Here is a 13,950-nt window from a genome sequence, read left to right on the forward strand (position 1 = left end):
GTGTTAATATCTGGCAGCTGCAGTTTTTGTGAGTACCTGTGTGGTCCAAAGGAGGGCAACAGTGTGAAAGTTAAGCAGGCCAGAGGCAGGGCTGTGACTGAAAAGGATGGCTCAACCCACCCCAGCATTTTGTTTCCCTCTGTGGCCTATCAGGTGGAATCCCACAGGCTTGTCTCGCCACAGAACAGATATGCTTAAATCATATAGCTTTCTAAAGCACTATATGAATACTAAGTGCTGCACATACATTACCTTCTTGCGATCCTTACAAGAACCAATTATCCCATCTTGCAATGGAGTCTGGAGTGGAAAGGACTTTGCTTCAGATCAGCTAGGGAGTTCATGAAAGAGGAGAAAGCTGAATGGAGGACTTCTCATGTGTGGTTTTATCTCTTAGCCTTTTTTTGGTTTTTTCGCCATGAAGTCACAGCTGACTTATAGCAACCCCCTGGGGTTTTCAAAGCAAGACATGAGCCTGTTATTGTCACGTGAGATTAGGCTAGTCAGGGCTATCCAGATCAGGACATTTTAGCCAATACACCTTAAATATGAATGCACATTGCTGCAATATTAATTCCTGCCCCATAAGGAAACAGAGCAATCACAGCTCTGGCACAAATTGTTCGATGTTTATATATTCTCTGCTTTTTTACAGAATGGTCAGGCTCTCCCAGTGTTTCTACATTCACTCCACAACTCATTTCTGCCACAAAATAATCATTTCTGCTTATAAAAAGCGAAACCTTAAATATTTACAAGAAGATGCTAGGAGTCAGCAAAGGTCTTACTTCTGTGGTTACTCAGATTTTATAGCTGCTGTCAAAGTAAAAACATTTTAACAGGTCTGAGGACATCATGTATAAATCTGTTATTACAATGTTTTGTGTTACAGTGTTTTTTGAAAAAAGTATCAAAGATGCAAACAGCGGTGTTAGAACTGACCAGGGAACACACTGGGATACCCCCAGCTGAAGAGCTCAGTTCAGTACAAAAAGGGGGGAAAATAAATAGGAACATTACAGCCCTTACAAATTGGCCCCTGGTTTTCTTGAAGCGGTTCTACAAGGGGAGATAGTGGTTGCATCATGGATGAATCTGTCCTGGAGCAGGACCGAAAGCTTGTTCAGTCTGCACACTCAGGATGACTGCCGGAGCCCAGAGTTTCAAATTTACATTGCCATCTTCAGTCCTTCAAAGCCGCAGAACTTCCACCTTTTTTCCAGGCTGGCTCCGACACCACTCATCTCCTGCTTGAAGGTGTGCTGAAGTCGCATCATGAGGGCTTCCATTTCGCTGGCACAGATCTACAAAGTTAAAGCAATGCGTCACAGAAGAAGAGCTCAGTGCAACATAATTACACTCTCACGCAAAAGATATGAAAGTCTGTGAGGGCAGTGTGTGAGGGTGTACAGGTTGCAGTGAGTGTGGGCTGTTTGAGTGTTGTTGTTTTTTGTCTGTTCCTTGCCTGGGTGGTGAGGGACTGCAGCTAATCACATTAGCTCATTTGCAGTAGGTAGCAGTTTTGCTTGAAGCGAACTGCTAGCTCCACACTCTGCTGGGTCGGCCTTTGTGCTATAAAAGGCTCTTGCTTGCCAAGTACGAAAGCTAAAGGACTCTTGGTTTGTCAATAAAGATGGAAAACTGTGTTCCAGAGTATGTTGACTGGACTTGTTGTCTCGAGAGGTATGCTGTCAGGAAGAACCTTCCACCAGGCCGGGGCCGGGGCTGAAAAGGACCAGGCCCTGGTTGAGGTCAGTTTTATTTCTTTGGGGCCAGAGACCTTGACGTACCTTGCTATCAAGCCGCTGGAGGTAGGAACAAATGTATTCAATGCTTGCTCCAAATGGGTGAACGTGCAGGAAGGCTGAGATGATCCCTATAGAAATAACATTGCTGTCGTTACTCCCAGTGCTGGATTCAATTCTCGGTGTCAGTACACTATCAGCATTCATCTCTAATGACAGCACTTGTACACAGAGCAGCAAAGGGGACCCAGGAAAATTCTATGGGATGTGGCTTTAAAAATGCCCTAACAGCACATGTTTAATGTAAGATGTTCTCAGCAAGAGCTCCACCTCTTATGCCATAACATTCAGATATCTTGTTTCATAGACAAATCTACTGAAGGTCAAGAATGAGTCGCCATGTTAGACATATGGATATAAAAAAAAATTCCAGAGCCCTCAAAAAGGCTAGCTGACAAAAGGATTCGCAGCTTACGAGTATTGCCATGGGATATAACTGACAGGATGTGAACTTTGGATCACAAGATAAAAAGGTAAAGGTATCCCCTGTGCAAGCACCGAGTCACGTCTGACCCTTGGGGTGAGGCCTTCTCGTGTTGGCAGATTCAATACAGGGTCGTTTGCCATTCCCCTCCCCAGTCATTATCGTTTTACCCCCCAGCAAGCTGGGTACTCATTTTCCGACCTCGGAAGGATGGAAGGCTGAGTCGACCTTGAGCCGGTTGCTGGGATTGAACTCCCAGTCTCATGGCCAGAGCTTCAGACAGAATGTCACCTGCCTTACCACCCTGCGCCACAAGAGGCTCTTGGATCACAAGATACTAGCCCTTAAAACTGACTTTAAGTCAGTACCCCACCATTTTTCCCATTCTACAACAGAGAGTTAACTGCATGGAAAATTCATCCTGGAGAAAAGGAAGAGCCTTTACAAGGACTGAAGTCCATAATTAATTTGGATTGCTCACAATTCAAATTACAACAGAGGTTTTTCCCACCAGGGTCATGGAACTGGCCCATCTCCAAGGGTGGAATGAAAGACCCATGGGGCTGTGGTCCTTACCCACTAGTAATGCTTCCCTCTCTGATTTGATCGGGCTGCTGGGGAGTCCTCTTTCAAGCATGCTCTCCTTCTCCTGGCTCAATGAGCAAACTGGTGACAAGTGGCTGACCTGGAGACAATGACAAGCAACTGGTTTGTGGCACAAATATTTATTGCCCAATAACACAGCGATATGTGAATTCATTCACACCCTGTACTATGTGCACCACATTGGTCCTTTCAGCAACTGGCAAAAAAAGTACAGGATAAACATGGAGGGAGAAAGATGAAGAAGGGGAGGCATTTGTTCTTGTTTGCTGGAAATTTAAAATACATTTTAAGTCACTATTCATGCTAACCTTGTTCAACTTGTGTATCCATATTCCTCACAATTTATTTTATTTGTGATATTGTGATAATGTGACTGTAAAGTAATCGTAATGTTGTGGAATGTTGAGTTTCCTCCCTGGCCTTGGGATAAGACAGTTCCCGGCTATTACCTTGTAAGAAAGTTTCACATTGGTATGGGAACAGATGGGGCAAGCAACATATGGTGGTGTGGAAGCCTTTGATCACTGTCACAGACAGTTTTATTTCTCCCATGTTTGTGTGAACAACAACTGAATTTCAAGGGGATTGATTGGCTGTTTTGGCAAAGAATTATCATTGGCTGTATTTGCATGTGTGACACAGTTTACTTATGTAACAGAACTAATTTTTGCTATATATTTTTGCTATATATTCCCACGATCATGTAGTCCAGTGGTTCCCAACCTTTTTATCACCAGGGACTGGTCAACGCTTGAAAATTTTACTGAGGCCCGGGGGGCGGAGGTAGTTTTTTGCTGAGGGATGTCGCTGCCGCCTGAGCCCCTGCTCCGCTTGCTTTCCCGCTGGTGCCTCTGACTTCCCACTGCTTGCTGGGGGGCACTGCCAGCAGCAGCTGCGCAGTGCTACGCTGTGGGGGAGTCCCAGCCATGGCAGCTGCTGGAGAGCACCAAAGGTGAGCCGGTGGCAGAGTGGTAGGAGGCAGCAGCCGGGAAGGAGGACAAGGAGGAGCTGCAGCCCAGTACCGACTGATCCACGGACCGGTCCCGGTCCCCGGACTGGGGGTTGGGGACCACTGATGTAGTCTGAGGAAGAGTGCTTGCATTCGAAAGCTCATGCCCTGAATAAATCTTTGTTGGTCTTAAAGGCGCTCCTGGACTCTGATTTTAAGAATGCTCATGTAAGACTATAGATTTCACAACATAAAACTGGATGCTGACTTATTCACATAAACTGGCTGATTGGTTCCCTTGGAGATCAGTTCCCCTGCAGGGGTTGGCTGCTTGGGAGGATGGGCTCTATGGCCCTATACCACACTGAGATCCTTGTCCTCCTCAGATTCCACCCCCAAATATCCAGGTGTTTCCTAACCGGGAACTGGCAACCCAACCTCCACAACCCCCACAGTGGCCAGAGGGAACCTGGTAACCCTCCCCACCTCCTAGCTATTTCTGCAGTCAAGATATTCTGTTGGGCCATGAACTTGTACCTTTTCCTTTCTCACAGGATTCTTTAGCAGCTTACGAAGGTTGGCTTTCTCCCTACTGTCTGTGCTACAGCTTGGGAATCCAGACATCTCTACTCCATGGGTCTCTGAGGACCCCCTCACCGCTTTTCTAGTGTCGCCAGAATTTAAATATGCAAAGGCGGGATAGAGCACTAGCTGCTTAAAGAATAACTATCTTTATTTGAGAAGGGAAACAACTTTCTAAAGAAGAGATGAGAGGGAACTAACTGTCTGGTTGGCTCAGCTGCAGACTTCCTGTCCCTTTGAGCATACTTCCCTGATTGCCTCCGGAAGGTGTTTGAAGGAGCATGAGGTCTGCAGATGAGCCAGTCAGGACACAGAAGGAAATTATTAGAAAAATATCAGGAAGGGTATTTCATTGGATTGGATTGGATTGGAGGGAGATGAGTAGTGGGGTGCCACAGGGCTTGGTAATAAGTCCAGTACTTTTCAACATTTTTATCAGTGCTCTGGATGAGGGGGTAGGGGGACTTCTCATTAAATTTGCAGATGACACCGAACTGAGAAGAATAGTGAACACCCCAGAAGATACAGTTCAATGAGATCTGAAGATGCTGGAAAAGTTGGCAAATGAGGATAACATACAGTTCAATAAGGGTAAGTGCAGAGTTCTACGTCTGGGTAACAAAAATGGGAAGCATGCATACCGGATGGGAGATACAGTTCTGAGTAGCAGTGTGTGTGAATGAGGTCTTGGGGTACTTATGGACTAAGCTAAATATGAGCACACAGTGTGATGTGGCGGTAAAGAAGGCAAATGCAGTCTTGAGATATATCAACAGCGGTATCGTATCAAAATCGCAAGATGTCATAGTCCCACTGTATACCACACTGGTCAGACCCCACCTGGAGCACTGTGTGCAGTTCTAGAGGCCTCACTTCAAAAAGGACATGAACAAAATTGAGAGGGTTCAGAGGACAGTGACAAACATGATCAGGGGCCTGTGGACCAAGCTCTATGAGAAAAGGCTTAGGAATGTTCAGCCTGGAGGAAAGGAGGTTGAGAGGGGACATAATTGCTACCTTTAGATATTTGGAAGGTTGAGTATTTTAAGGTTTAAATCAGGGGTAGTCAAACTGCGGCCCTCCAGATGTCCATGGACCACAATTCCCGAATGCTGGCAGGGGCTTCTGGGAATTGTGGTCCATGGACATCTGGAGGGCCGCAGTTTGACTACCCCTGGTTTAAATATTTGAAGGGCTGTGTCCAACCAAGAATTCTTGGCAAAGTTTCCTTCTCCTGGCCTTTGGCAGTTTCTCCCTTTGAGGAACATGATTCCCCAAAAAATAAACAAAATAAAACCCCAAATGAGGTTTGAAGGCTTTTAGTAGTTAACTAGCAGTCGTAGAAAAATCTAGCAAATGGGAGAACCGTATTATAAATGTCTGAGTTAGCAAGCAGCTATTCACAAGAGACCCTCTTTTGACAGCTGGTCTTCGGCACTTCAGAGAAGGATAAACTGCCAAAGGGCAGCCGAAGGCATCTTATCTAAAGTAGAAAACAGCATCAAGTTATTTTGTGCATCAAACAGCTGTCGCTGTGCTTTTCTCCTCAATGTGCAGGAGGTGATGTTAATTTAAAACACTTCATTGTCCAATCTGTAAGAACCCATATTCAGGAGTCTTTGCCACTCAAAAAGCTCTAGAGAAGTCCCAATCACTTACGTGGTCCTGGTGGTCACTGGAGTCTTTCCCAGCAGCCAGTTCTTGCTATCGTTGGTTAGAGAAAGGTAAAGTCAGTCATAGTCCCAGCAATATTTCATGAATCTTATAAAATGGGCTGAGGCTCACAAACAAATTGAAGCTACGATACTTTCTTTTTGCTTTAAAAATGGACTTTATTTTGCTGCACCAAGACCATTTATGCACTGGGAACTTACTGCCCCAGCTCCTGTGCAGAAGCACAAATAGTGGCTGGATGAAGTGCACCAGGCCAAATGCTCCCCCAGGTGGGTGCAGGAAGAGGTGGGGCAACCTGCTATGACTAAAACTCCAGCCTGCAGCACAGCATGAAACCTCCAGTGCATAAACGGTCCAAATGAATATGGTTACATTACTAGAAGAGACATGGTAGCATGTTACTGTTATGATTTGGCAGTCTTACATGAGGCTTTTCTCAAGTATGTTCCCAACATATAGCAACGTGACAGTGCCATGCCAAAAAGGGTCCAACCCATCTAAGCCCATGGACTACTTCAATGGAATGAGAAAGGGGTAAATCCATTTAGGATGCCACTGTAAGACTTGATTGGTAACTGGGGAAAATCAAGGGTAGCTACATAGAGAAAGGTTACACAAAGACAGGCAGATGTGAAATTGCAACACAGTTTACTCTGACCTGTGACTGTAGGGGCTTTTGACATGCAAAACACTTGAATCCTCTCGCAGCCTTATACATGTTCCGATTTCTTTGGTTCATTCATTCTGTTCGTAGTATATAGATTGTGTGTGTGTGTGTGGGGGGGGGGTTGTGTGTGTGTGCAAAACTTGAGCCTGTTTTGGCAGGGCCTGGATTCCCTCCCATCCTCCTCTTGGACCGTTTATGTACTGGAGGTTTCATGCTGGGCTGCAGGCTGGAGTTTTAGTTGTGGCAGGTTGCCTCACCTATTCCTGCACCGACATGGAGGAGCATTTTGTCTGGTGTGCCTCATCCGGACCCGATTTGTGCTCCTGCACAGGATCTGGGGCAGTGAAGTTCCCAGTGCATAAACGGTCTTGCTGAGGCCAAAATGCCTCCCAAAACACCACTTGTAGGGGGCTTGGATCTGATGGAGGATTTTCCCCAAATAGGGATTTTCTCATGGAGGATTTTCCCGAATAGGGAGTGTGGTTTTTGCTGGTTCTTCCCCTCCTGCTAGAGACTTCTGACTCGTTGGGGGTCTGTAGCAGGAGGGGAAGAACCAGCAAAAACTGCAACCAGATTTGGGGGAAATCCTCCATCAGACCCTGTCTAAAAACTGCTGGTTAAAAATAGGAGGGACACACAACTTTCATTCAAAGCAGATGAAGATGGTATCAGATATTAAACAGTACCAGATATTTGGGCCAGGCTCTTGAATGCGGTTATTATCACACACAGTGTGCAAAAGGAAGTCAGCATTAGCTGAATATATCCAGAAGGGAGCCTGCACAGTCAGGAAATTCTTACCTTTTCTCTCAGGCTTGCTATCAATGTGTCTAGCTGAAATTTTTCTTCCTTGGCCTTTTCCAGTTCAGCATGTCTTCTTTCACATTCATCTTGGAGTTTCAAAAGATGCTGGGGGTAGAGGAGAATAGCAGGGCTTGTATTATTGGAGGGACATGGACTGGCTGACAGTTCTAGGACATGCCACCTACTCTCCAATTTTTACCTAAGGAAGGGAGGACAGGAATATCCATGGCACTAGCCTGTTAGGAGGGGATCTGGAGGAACTCTTGTCATTGCACAGCAGGCAGGACGGGGGGGAGATCATCCCCCCCAGTCAAGACAGAGGCCCTGTGAAGTGAGTGTTAAGTCGTAACCCACTTGGGACACCCTTCCTAGAGGGAGAATTGGTTGGGTCTTCTTTTTTGTTTCCCCCATTGAACTGGAACAAGATCCAACTTGTGCAGAGACATGTCTTCAATACAAAGAGTAACGATTTATTTATGAGACATGCAGCACATTTCAATTACAAAAGCAATTATTCTATACCATCATGGCTTTTGTGCACAAGTGAAATTGCCTTGGCTTTCTTTTAAAGGGTCTTCACACAGTTTTCAAAATATAAGCAAAGGAGATAACAAAACAGAGTCAAAATCAACCCGATACAAATCTATACATCTGGTCTTGGGAGGTGGGGTCACACCTGTGGCTTTTCTGCCTTATGCTGTCTTAAGACCACAGAAGGCACTTCTGCAAGAGCTGCCTGAACTGGGCATTTTAGGTCCAGCAACATACTGCTGAATTCTGCATGGCTAGAAGATAGTAGTATAGTCCGGTCACATGGCCCTTGCTTGTAGGAATGACGGAGCTCTGGAAATTGGCACCTGCTCACATGGGTGGGATATGCAAAAAATAAATGACATTCAGAAGTAAAGGACATCCCAAAAGTGAATGGTTATCAATATACATAGCACTTTACAGAGTGAAACGTAAACAGGTTCCCTGAACCAACCTTTAACACAACACAGGCAACGAAGAGAGAAAAAAACTTAGGTGAGGCTTATGAGGGAAAAAGCAACAGAGTGATCTGGGTTGTTCACACCCTCCCAACCTGTTGTGGTTGTGAGGATAAAATGGAAGTAGGAGAATGGTGCAAGCCACTTTTGGGTTCTCCGTTCAATTACGGGCTCAGCAGCTCAGCTTCAGAAAGGGATGCAGAGTAATGGTTTGTGCCAAAGACTTTACAAAAAGGTGACTTTTGAGGTATGTGAAGGAAGAAGAAAGAAGGATCACAAGGAGGCTCTGACAACTCCAGATAAAAGAATAAACAAAGGAGAAAGGGTGGAGCCATTTGAAGGGGAAAAACTACTTCTGGAGGGCTGAGGGTGGTGCAGCTGGGCAAGCTCAGGCCACAGGCAAGGGGTAAGTCCAGAGAAGAGGGTGGAGAAATAATTTCTGAAACAATTACTGGGAATTTGGGGGCACTTCTAAATGCTCATGAAGCCTCACCAGCTGTGTTACAGGGTCTGCTCTACTCCGGAATAACTGTGCATTTCTAGAGAACCTAGTTTGAGTCAAGTGGCACCTTTAGGACCAACCAAGTTTAATTCCGGGTTCAAGCTTTCATGGGCATGCACATTTCTCCTATATGCGACTTGAGAAAGGCAGTTTGGGTACACTGCAAGTTTCATTGCAATTAGACTTGGGGGGAGGGGGAGGGAGAAAAGCTCAACAGAGAGATCTGTATGGCACCGGCCACCCTTCCAGAGCTGCTGTGGGTGGGACCTGCCTGCCTCTGTACCTGCTGCATGCCTTGCAGAGCCTGCTGGAGGAGTTTCAGCTGCTGGTCTTTTGTTGGGTCTTCACTACGGCCTTTGCCCTGCTCCTGCTTCAAGAGCTCCACTTCGTTCCTGTAGGCATCGATCTGGCAGCGTAAGCTGTCATTCTCTTCCTTCAGAGCTTCTGTTTGTGATATCAAAGCTGAGAATGGGGAAAGAAAGAGGCAGGGTGACCGCTTAGAGTGAAACTGGACGTGTTTAAGCTTTGGAGCTGGATGCCTTTTTAAACAAAGAGCAACCAAGGATCTATGCCAGGGGTAGTCAAACTGCGGCCCTCCAGATGGCCATGGACTACAATTCCCACGAGCCCCTGCCAGCATTCGCTGGCAGGGGCTCGTGGGAACTGTAGTCCATGGACATCTGGAGGGCCGCAGTTTGACTACCCCTGATCTATGCTAATGCACCTCTCTTTTCCCAGGCCTAGTAAGCACAGGGAAAAGCCACTGCATTGCAACAGTTAAAGCATCAGAGTAGCACCTGGGAGGCCCAGCTCAAACCCCCACTCTGCCACGGAGGCTCACCGGGTAACTTTAGGCCCGTCAGGTGCTCCCAGCCTGACCTCACAGGGTTGTTGTGAGGATAAAATACAGGCAAGGAGAATTGATAGAAGCTGCTTTGGCTCCCTGTTGGGGAGAAAGGTGGAAAATAAACAAATATGGGAAAGATTGCTGCTGAGACTGGTCTTTCATATAAATATAATAAAATGAAAATAAAACCCAGTTAAGGTAACTTGCCTGGCCTTTCTCAGGCCTGCCACGTATTTCTAAAAGATGATCCAGAATGTGAACTCTGCTTTTGATGCTCTGCCCAGCTTTGCCTGAGTTTCAATGAGTTCCAATCACCAGGCCTGCCATTCCCTGTCTTTCTGTGTGAGTGCTTTGCCTCCCTCTCTCTTGCTCAGAGCAGCACTATCAGTCCACTGACACCTCTCCAACAGGCCAAGGGTGGCCCAGGAAGAGGTGCACTCACCCCAATGCCCAGCCCACCTTTCTGTTCTCCCCAGCTGACGGCTGAAGGGTATGATTTCATCGCTGCTGTCCTTCTCCCTCCCAAAGGACCGGCTGCAATGTCCTGAACTCAGAAGGCGACTTCCTGTAGATCTAGCAATACCACTTTTACATCACCATTTGCCACTCACCCCCCACGACTGCTGGCTGCTGCCTACCATGCTTATGGAACTCTGTCTGGCAAGTTAACAAAGCCAGATAGGAACTTGGAAAGGAGTTCTGGGTGGGCTGTTTCTGGGGCCAAGCTTCCCTCCCAAGTCCCCATACAGCTTGCCTCTCTAATTCCCACCAGCAACAGCACCTGTAATTATGTTCATTGTATGCCGTCTCGGCTGTCAGTCCTGATGGACCGGCTCCTGATTGCCAAACAGGCCCTTTTAGATGTATACTCCTCCTCCCCATGCATGGACTCAGGGCGGCTCACAGCATCAGTTAAAACACCATCGGCATCATAATCGTCATCAAACAACAATTTATGTGGGATGGTAAAGACCAGTGGCAAAGTGGAGCGCAGAGGAGCAAACCCCAGTGAGACAAAGAGGCTAAGAGTCTCTTGGCCCCTAAAAGTGTGGGCGGACAGGATATACTCTCTTCTTTATGAATTTGTACCTGTGGATCGTCCCCTTTTATGTATGGCTTATGCATATATCTGCATCATTGTGACTACATGATTAATTCCTTGATCCTAATGCATAGCTAGACCTCTGCCCTGTGGTTCGATTGCTGTTTTCCCCCCCCAGTTGTCTGCCCTGTCTTTGTTTTGAGTTCTCTGTACATTTATACTAACTGTCCTTGGGATTGGTCTCAGTGATCCCCATCGGTAAAAATTGGTGTTTTTTTAAAACCTCAGCCCTTAATGATGAGTGTGTGCTATGCATGTGATTTGAAGTGTAGTTTTCAGTTGGACTCACTGCATGAGTTACCTGCTCTGTTTCCACCTTCAGTCCTTGTTCTGTGCTAATAAAACATTTTAGACGATTTGCAGGTGGATGGTATTGCTTAGGGCAGTGGTCCCCAACCTTTATTAGGCTGGGGACCGGCAGGGCATTGGGTCGCGCCCGCAGGGACCGCGCCCGCGCGGGCCACGCCCATGCTTCGGGCCGCGCCCGCGAGCCGCGCCTGGCCGCGCCCGCGAGCTGCACCCGCGGATCGGGCCGCGCCCGCGAGCCGCGCCCGTGGGCCGCACCCGCGAGCCGCGCCCGGCCGCGCCCGCGGGCCACACCCACGGATCGGGCCGCACCCGCGGATCGGGCCGAGCGGGCGCGGCCTGCACGGGCGCGGCCCGGCCCTGATTCCCTCCCCGCCCTCCCGCAGTAAGTACCTTCCCGGGCCGCAAGCTTGCGGCCTGGGAAGTTTTTTACTGCGGGGGGGGGGGCGGGGAGAGGAAGCCGCGGCCCGGCGCCATGGCCTTTGCGGCCCGGCGCCGGGCCGCGGCCCGCAGGTTGGGGACCACTGGCTTAGGGAAAAGCGGAGCCACCTACTGGATAAACAGCCCATTTTCTGGATTCACTGGCTGCCCGGGGCCAGGACTTTGTGTCTTTTAGGATTCGATACGCAAATTACTGATCTGTAATAACAGATGGAGATTTGTACTAATAGGTCATGCCAGTTTAGGGGGGGGGTGCAGCAAATCACTGGCATCCTGTAGAACAGTGGTCCCCAACCTTTTTATCATTAGGGACTGGTCAATGCTTGACAATTTTACTGGGGAGGGGTAGTCTTTTGCTGCCTGAGCCCCTGCTCTGCTTGCTTTTCCGCCGGTGCCCCTGACTTCCTGCTGTCCGCTGGGGGGCGCTGCCAGTAGTAGCTGGGCAGTGCCACGCCGACGGGGAGCCCCAACCATGGTGGCCGCTGGAGCGCACCAAAGGTAAGCCAGCGGCAGAGTGGCAGGGCAGCCCCTGAGGCAGCAGCCAGGGAGGAGGACGAGGAGGAACCACGGACCGGGACCAATCCATGGACCGGGGGTTGGGGACAGCTGCTGTAGAAGATCCTTGTGGCTATGGCAGTAAACTTGAAGCCCGCCCATGCTGAATCAGAAAATTCTAGCGTCATTTCAAACACTGACAAATCCTTTTCATACCCGATTCTTCTGTCTCTTTGGTCTCCGATGGCTCCGTGTCGTCATCAGACATTTCCATCGCCTCTTCTCGTCGGATGCCCATCAGCTCATCGTTGTGAATGTTACGGATTTCCTAGAATTTAAGGAATTTTTTTAAAATATAAAAGTGTTGTTATTCACTCCGTGTGCTCCTCGCAGCTAAAAACCTGCAAGAAGTAGGAGGGTTAAAAAATTAGAGGGGAGAAGTCTAAGGACTACGTGTTAGATGTAACTGTCCAAGGTATACAACCACCAGCCTTCCCTATTTTCATGGTCAGAGTACACAAACATCTACACCATTCACTCACAGATTTATGGGACCTTTTCACTCAAAATGCTAGATGTCTCCCTTCCTGCCCACAGATAAGGACAGTAACATAGGTAACCCATGTGATGTGCAAAATAATTTGTATTCTTCATCATTACATTCGTGAGAAAGTCAGAAACTGAAAGCATGGCTCAAATCCATCAGAGACCTAAGATGTTAACCAAAGGCTCTCAGGTTCACACCTTGAGCACCAAGGAAACCCACGCCTATAAAAATCATGTGCAAGTGCAGAAAAGGACAGCCTGTCACCTTTGAGAAACCATGCAGGAAGATGCAAACTAAGCATCTCCCCGTGTTCCATGGACACCAGGGTGAGCAATTCTCCTGTCTCTCAAGCCATTGCTTCAGCACCAAAGGAGCTAACAAAGGATACCTCTAGCAGCTGGCACAAGAACTTGGGGGGGGGGAGGGGAGAGAGAAGAGATCACCAGGGCTGAATGGAAGGGCTTGTTTCTGTTACCAGAGTATTTGGGACATCCTACTCTTTATTGTCAACTTCTTCCATCTCTAAGTCCCCCAAACACTACTAGGGAAGAGCCTTCATCCTCCCATTGGATATTTCATTTCCTGCACCAAACTTCAACTCCAAGCCATGTCAGAACCTACCTGAATACCTGGCATGATGGGGAGGGAAAACCTGTAGATCCTTGGTGGCAGTCCATGCCGAGTAGCAATATTGCATTATCCTACCTGTGAGCTAAGAGAGCCTGTCAAACACCCTGATCTATAACCTGTTTGTGGTTTATTATACCTGTTCATCTCTCGTAAGGCGGACCACTGGCAACCTTTAATATTTGGTAAGCATTTGTTCTCACAAACATAGTTAACACCATCCAGCTATGCCTACAGGGCTTGTTCAGATTAATTCTGTTCTATTTGAACTTTTTAACCCAGGGAATATATTCCCTGTCCATTTTCCATATTCAGCAGAATCCTTGGATGATATACTGAGGTTATTCTCTTGCTCTGTTTTCAAAAGATGGAGCAGTTTCTATGATGGATGGAGCGGTTGGAGCAGAAGCAAATGTGGTAACATTCATGCAGGCAAATTCCTCAAGACTAGAGACACAAACTCATCTTTCCAAGCTCAGTTCCTGCTCCTAATTCATCTAGTTTCCTTCTCTGTGAACGCAAACCAGGATTTAGAAGTGCTCACAATTTATTAAACTATTTGTCATCCTATCTGACCTATGCG

The 13,950-nt window shown here is 47.5% G+C and overlaps 1 protein-coding gene across 2 annotated transcripts in view; it reads right to left on the bottom strand.

Annotated features, from left to right (window-relative positions):
• Positions 1-784: 784 nt before the first annotated feature.
• ENOX2 (ecto-NOX disulfide-thiol exchanger 2) overlaps positions 785-13,950 on the bottom strand; it is a 38,704-nt gene continuing 25,538 nt past the window's right edge. For both annotated transcript variants that reach the window (XM_077309278.1, XM_077309279.1), the window contains exons 9-15: positions 12,410-12,521; positions 9,286-9,464; positions 7,509-7,616; positions 6,026-6,070; positions 2,806-2,914; positions 1,791-1,876; positions 785-1,304 (exon numbers count right to left, since the gene is read on the bottom strand). In XM_077309278.1, coding sequence (XP_077165393.1) covers positions 1,170-1,304; positions 1,791-1,876; positions 2,806-2,914; positions 6,026-6,070; positions 7,509-7,616; positions 9,286-9,464; positions 12,410-12,521 — 774 coding nt within the window. In that variant the 3' untranslated portion in view covers positions 785-1,169. The remainder of the gene's footprint in view (positions 1,305-1,790; positions 1,877-2,805; positions 2,915-6,025; positions 6,071-7,508; positions 7,617-9,285; positions 9,465-12,409; positions 12,522-13,950) is intronic.

This window comes from Paroedura picta, chromosome 13, assembly GCF_049243985.1.
Source record: "Paroedura picta isolate Pp20150507F chromosome 13, Ppicta_v3.0, whole genome shotgun sequence".
Taxonomy (NCBI): Eukaryota; Metazoa; Chordata; class Lepidosauria; order Squamata; family Gekkonidae; genus Paroedura; species Paroedura picta.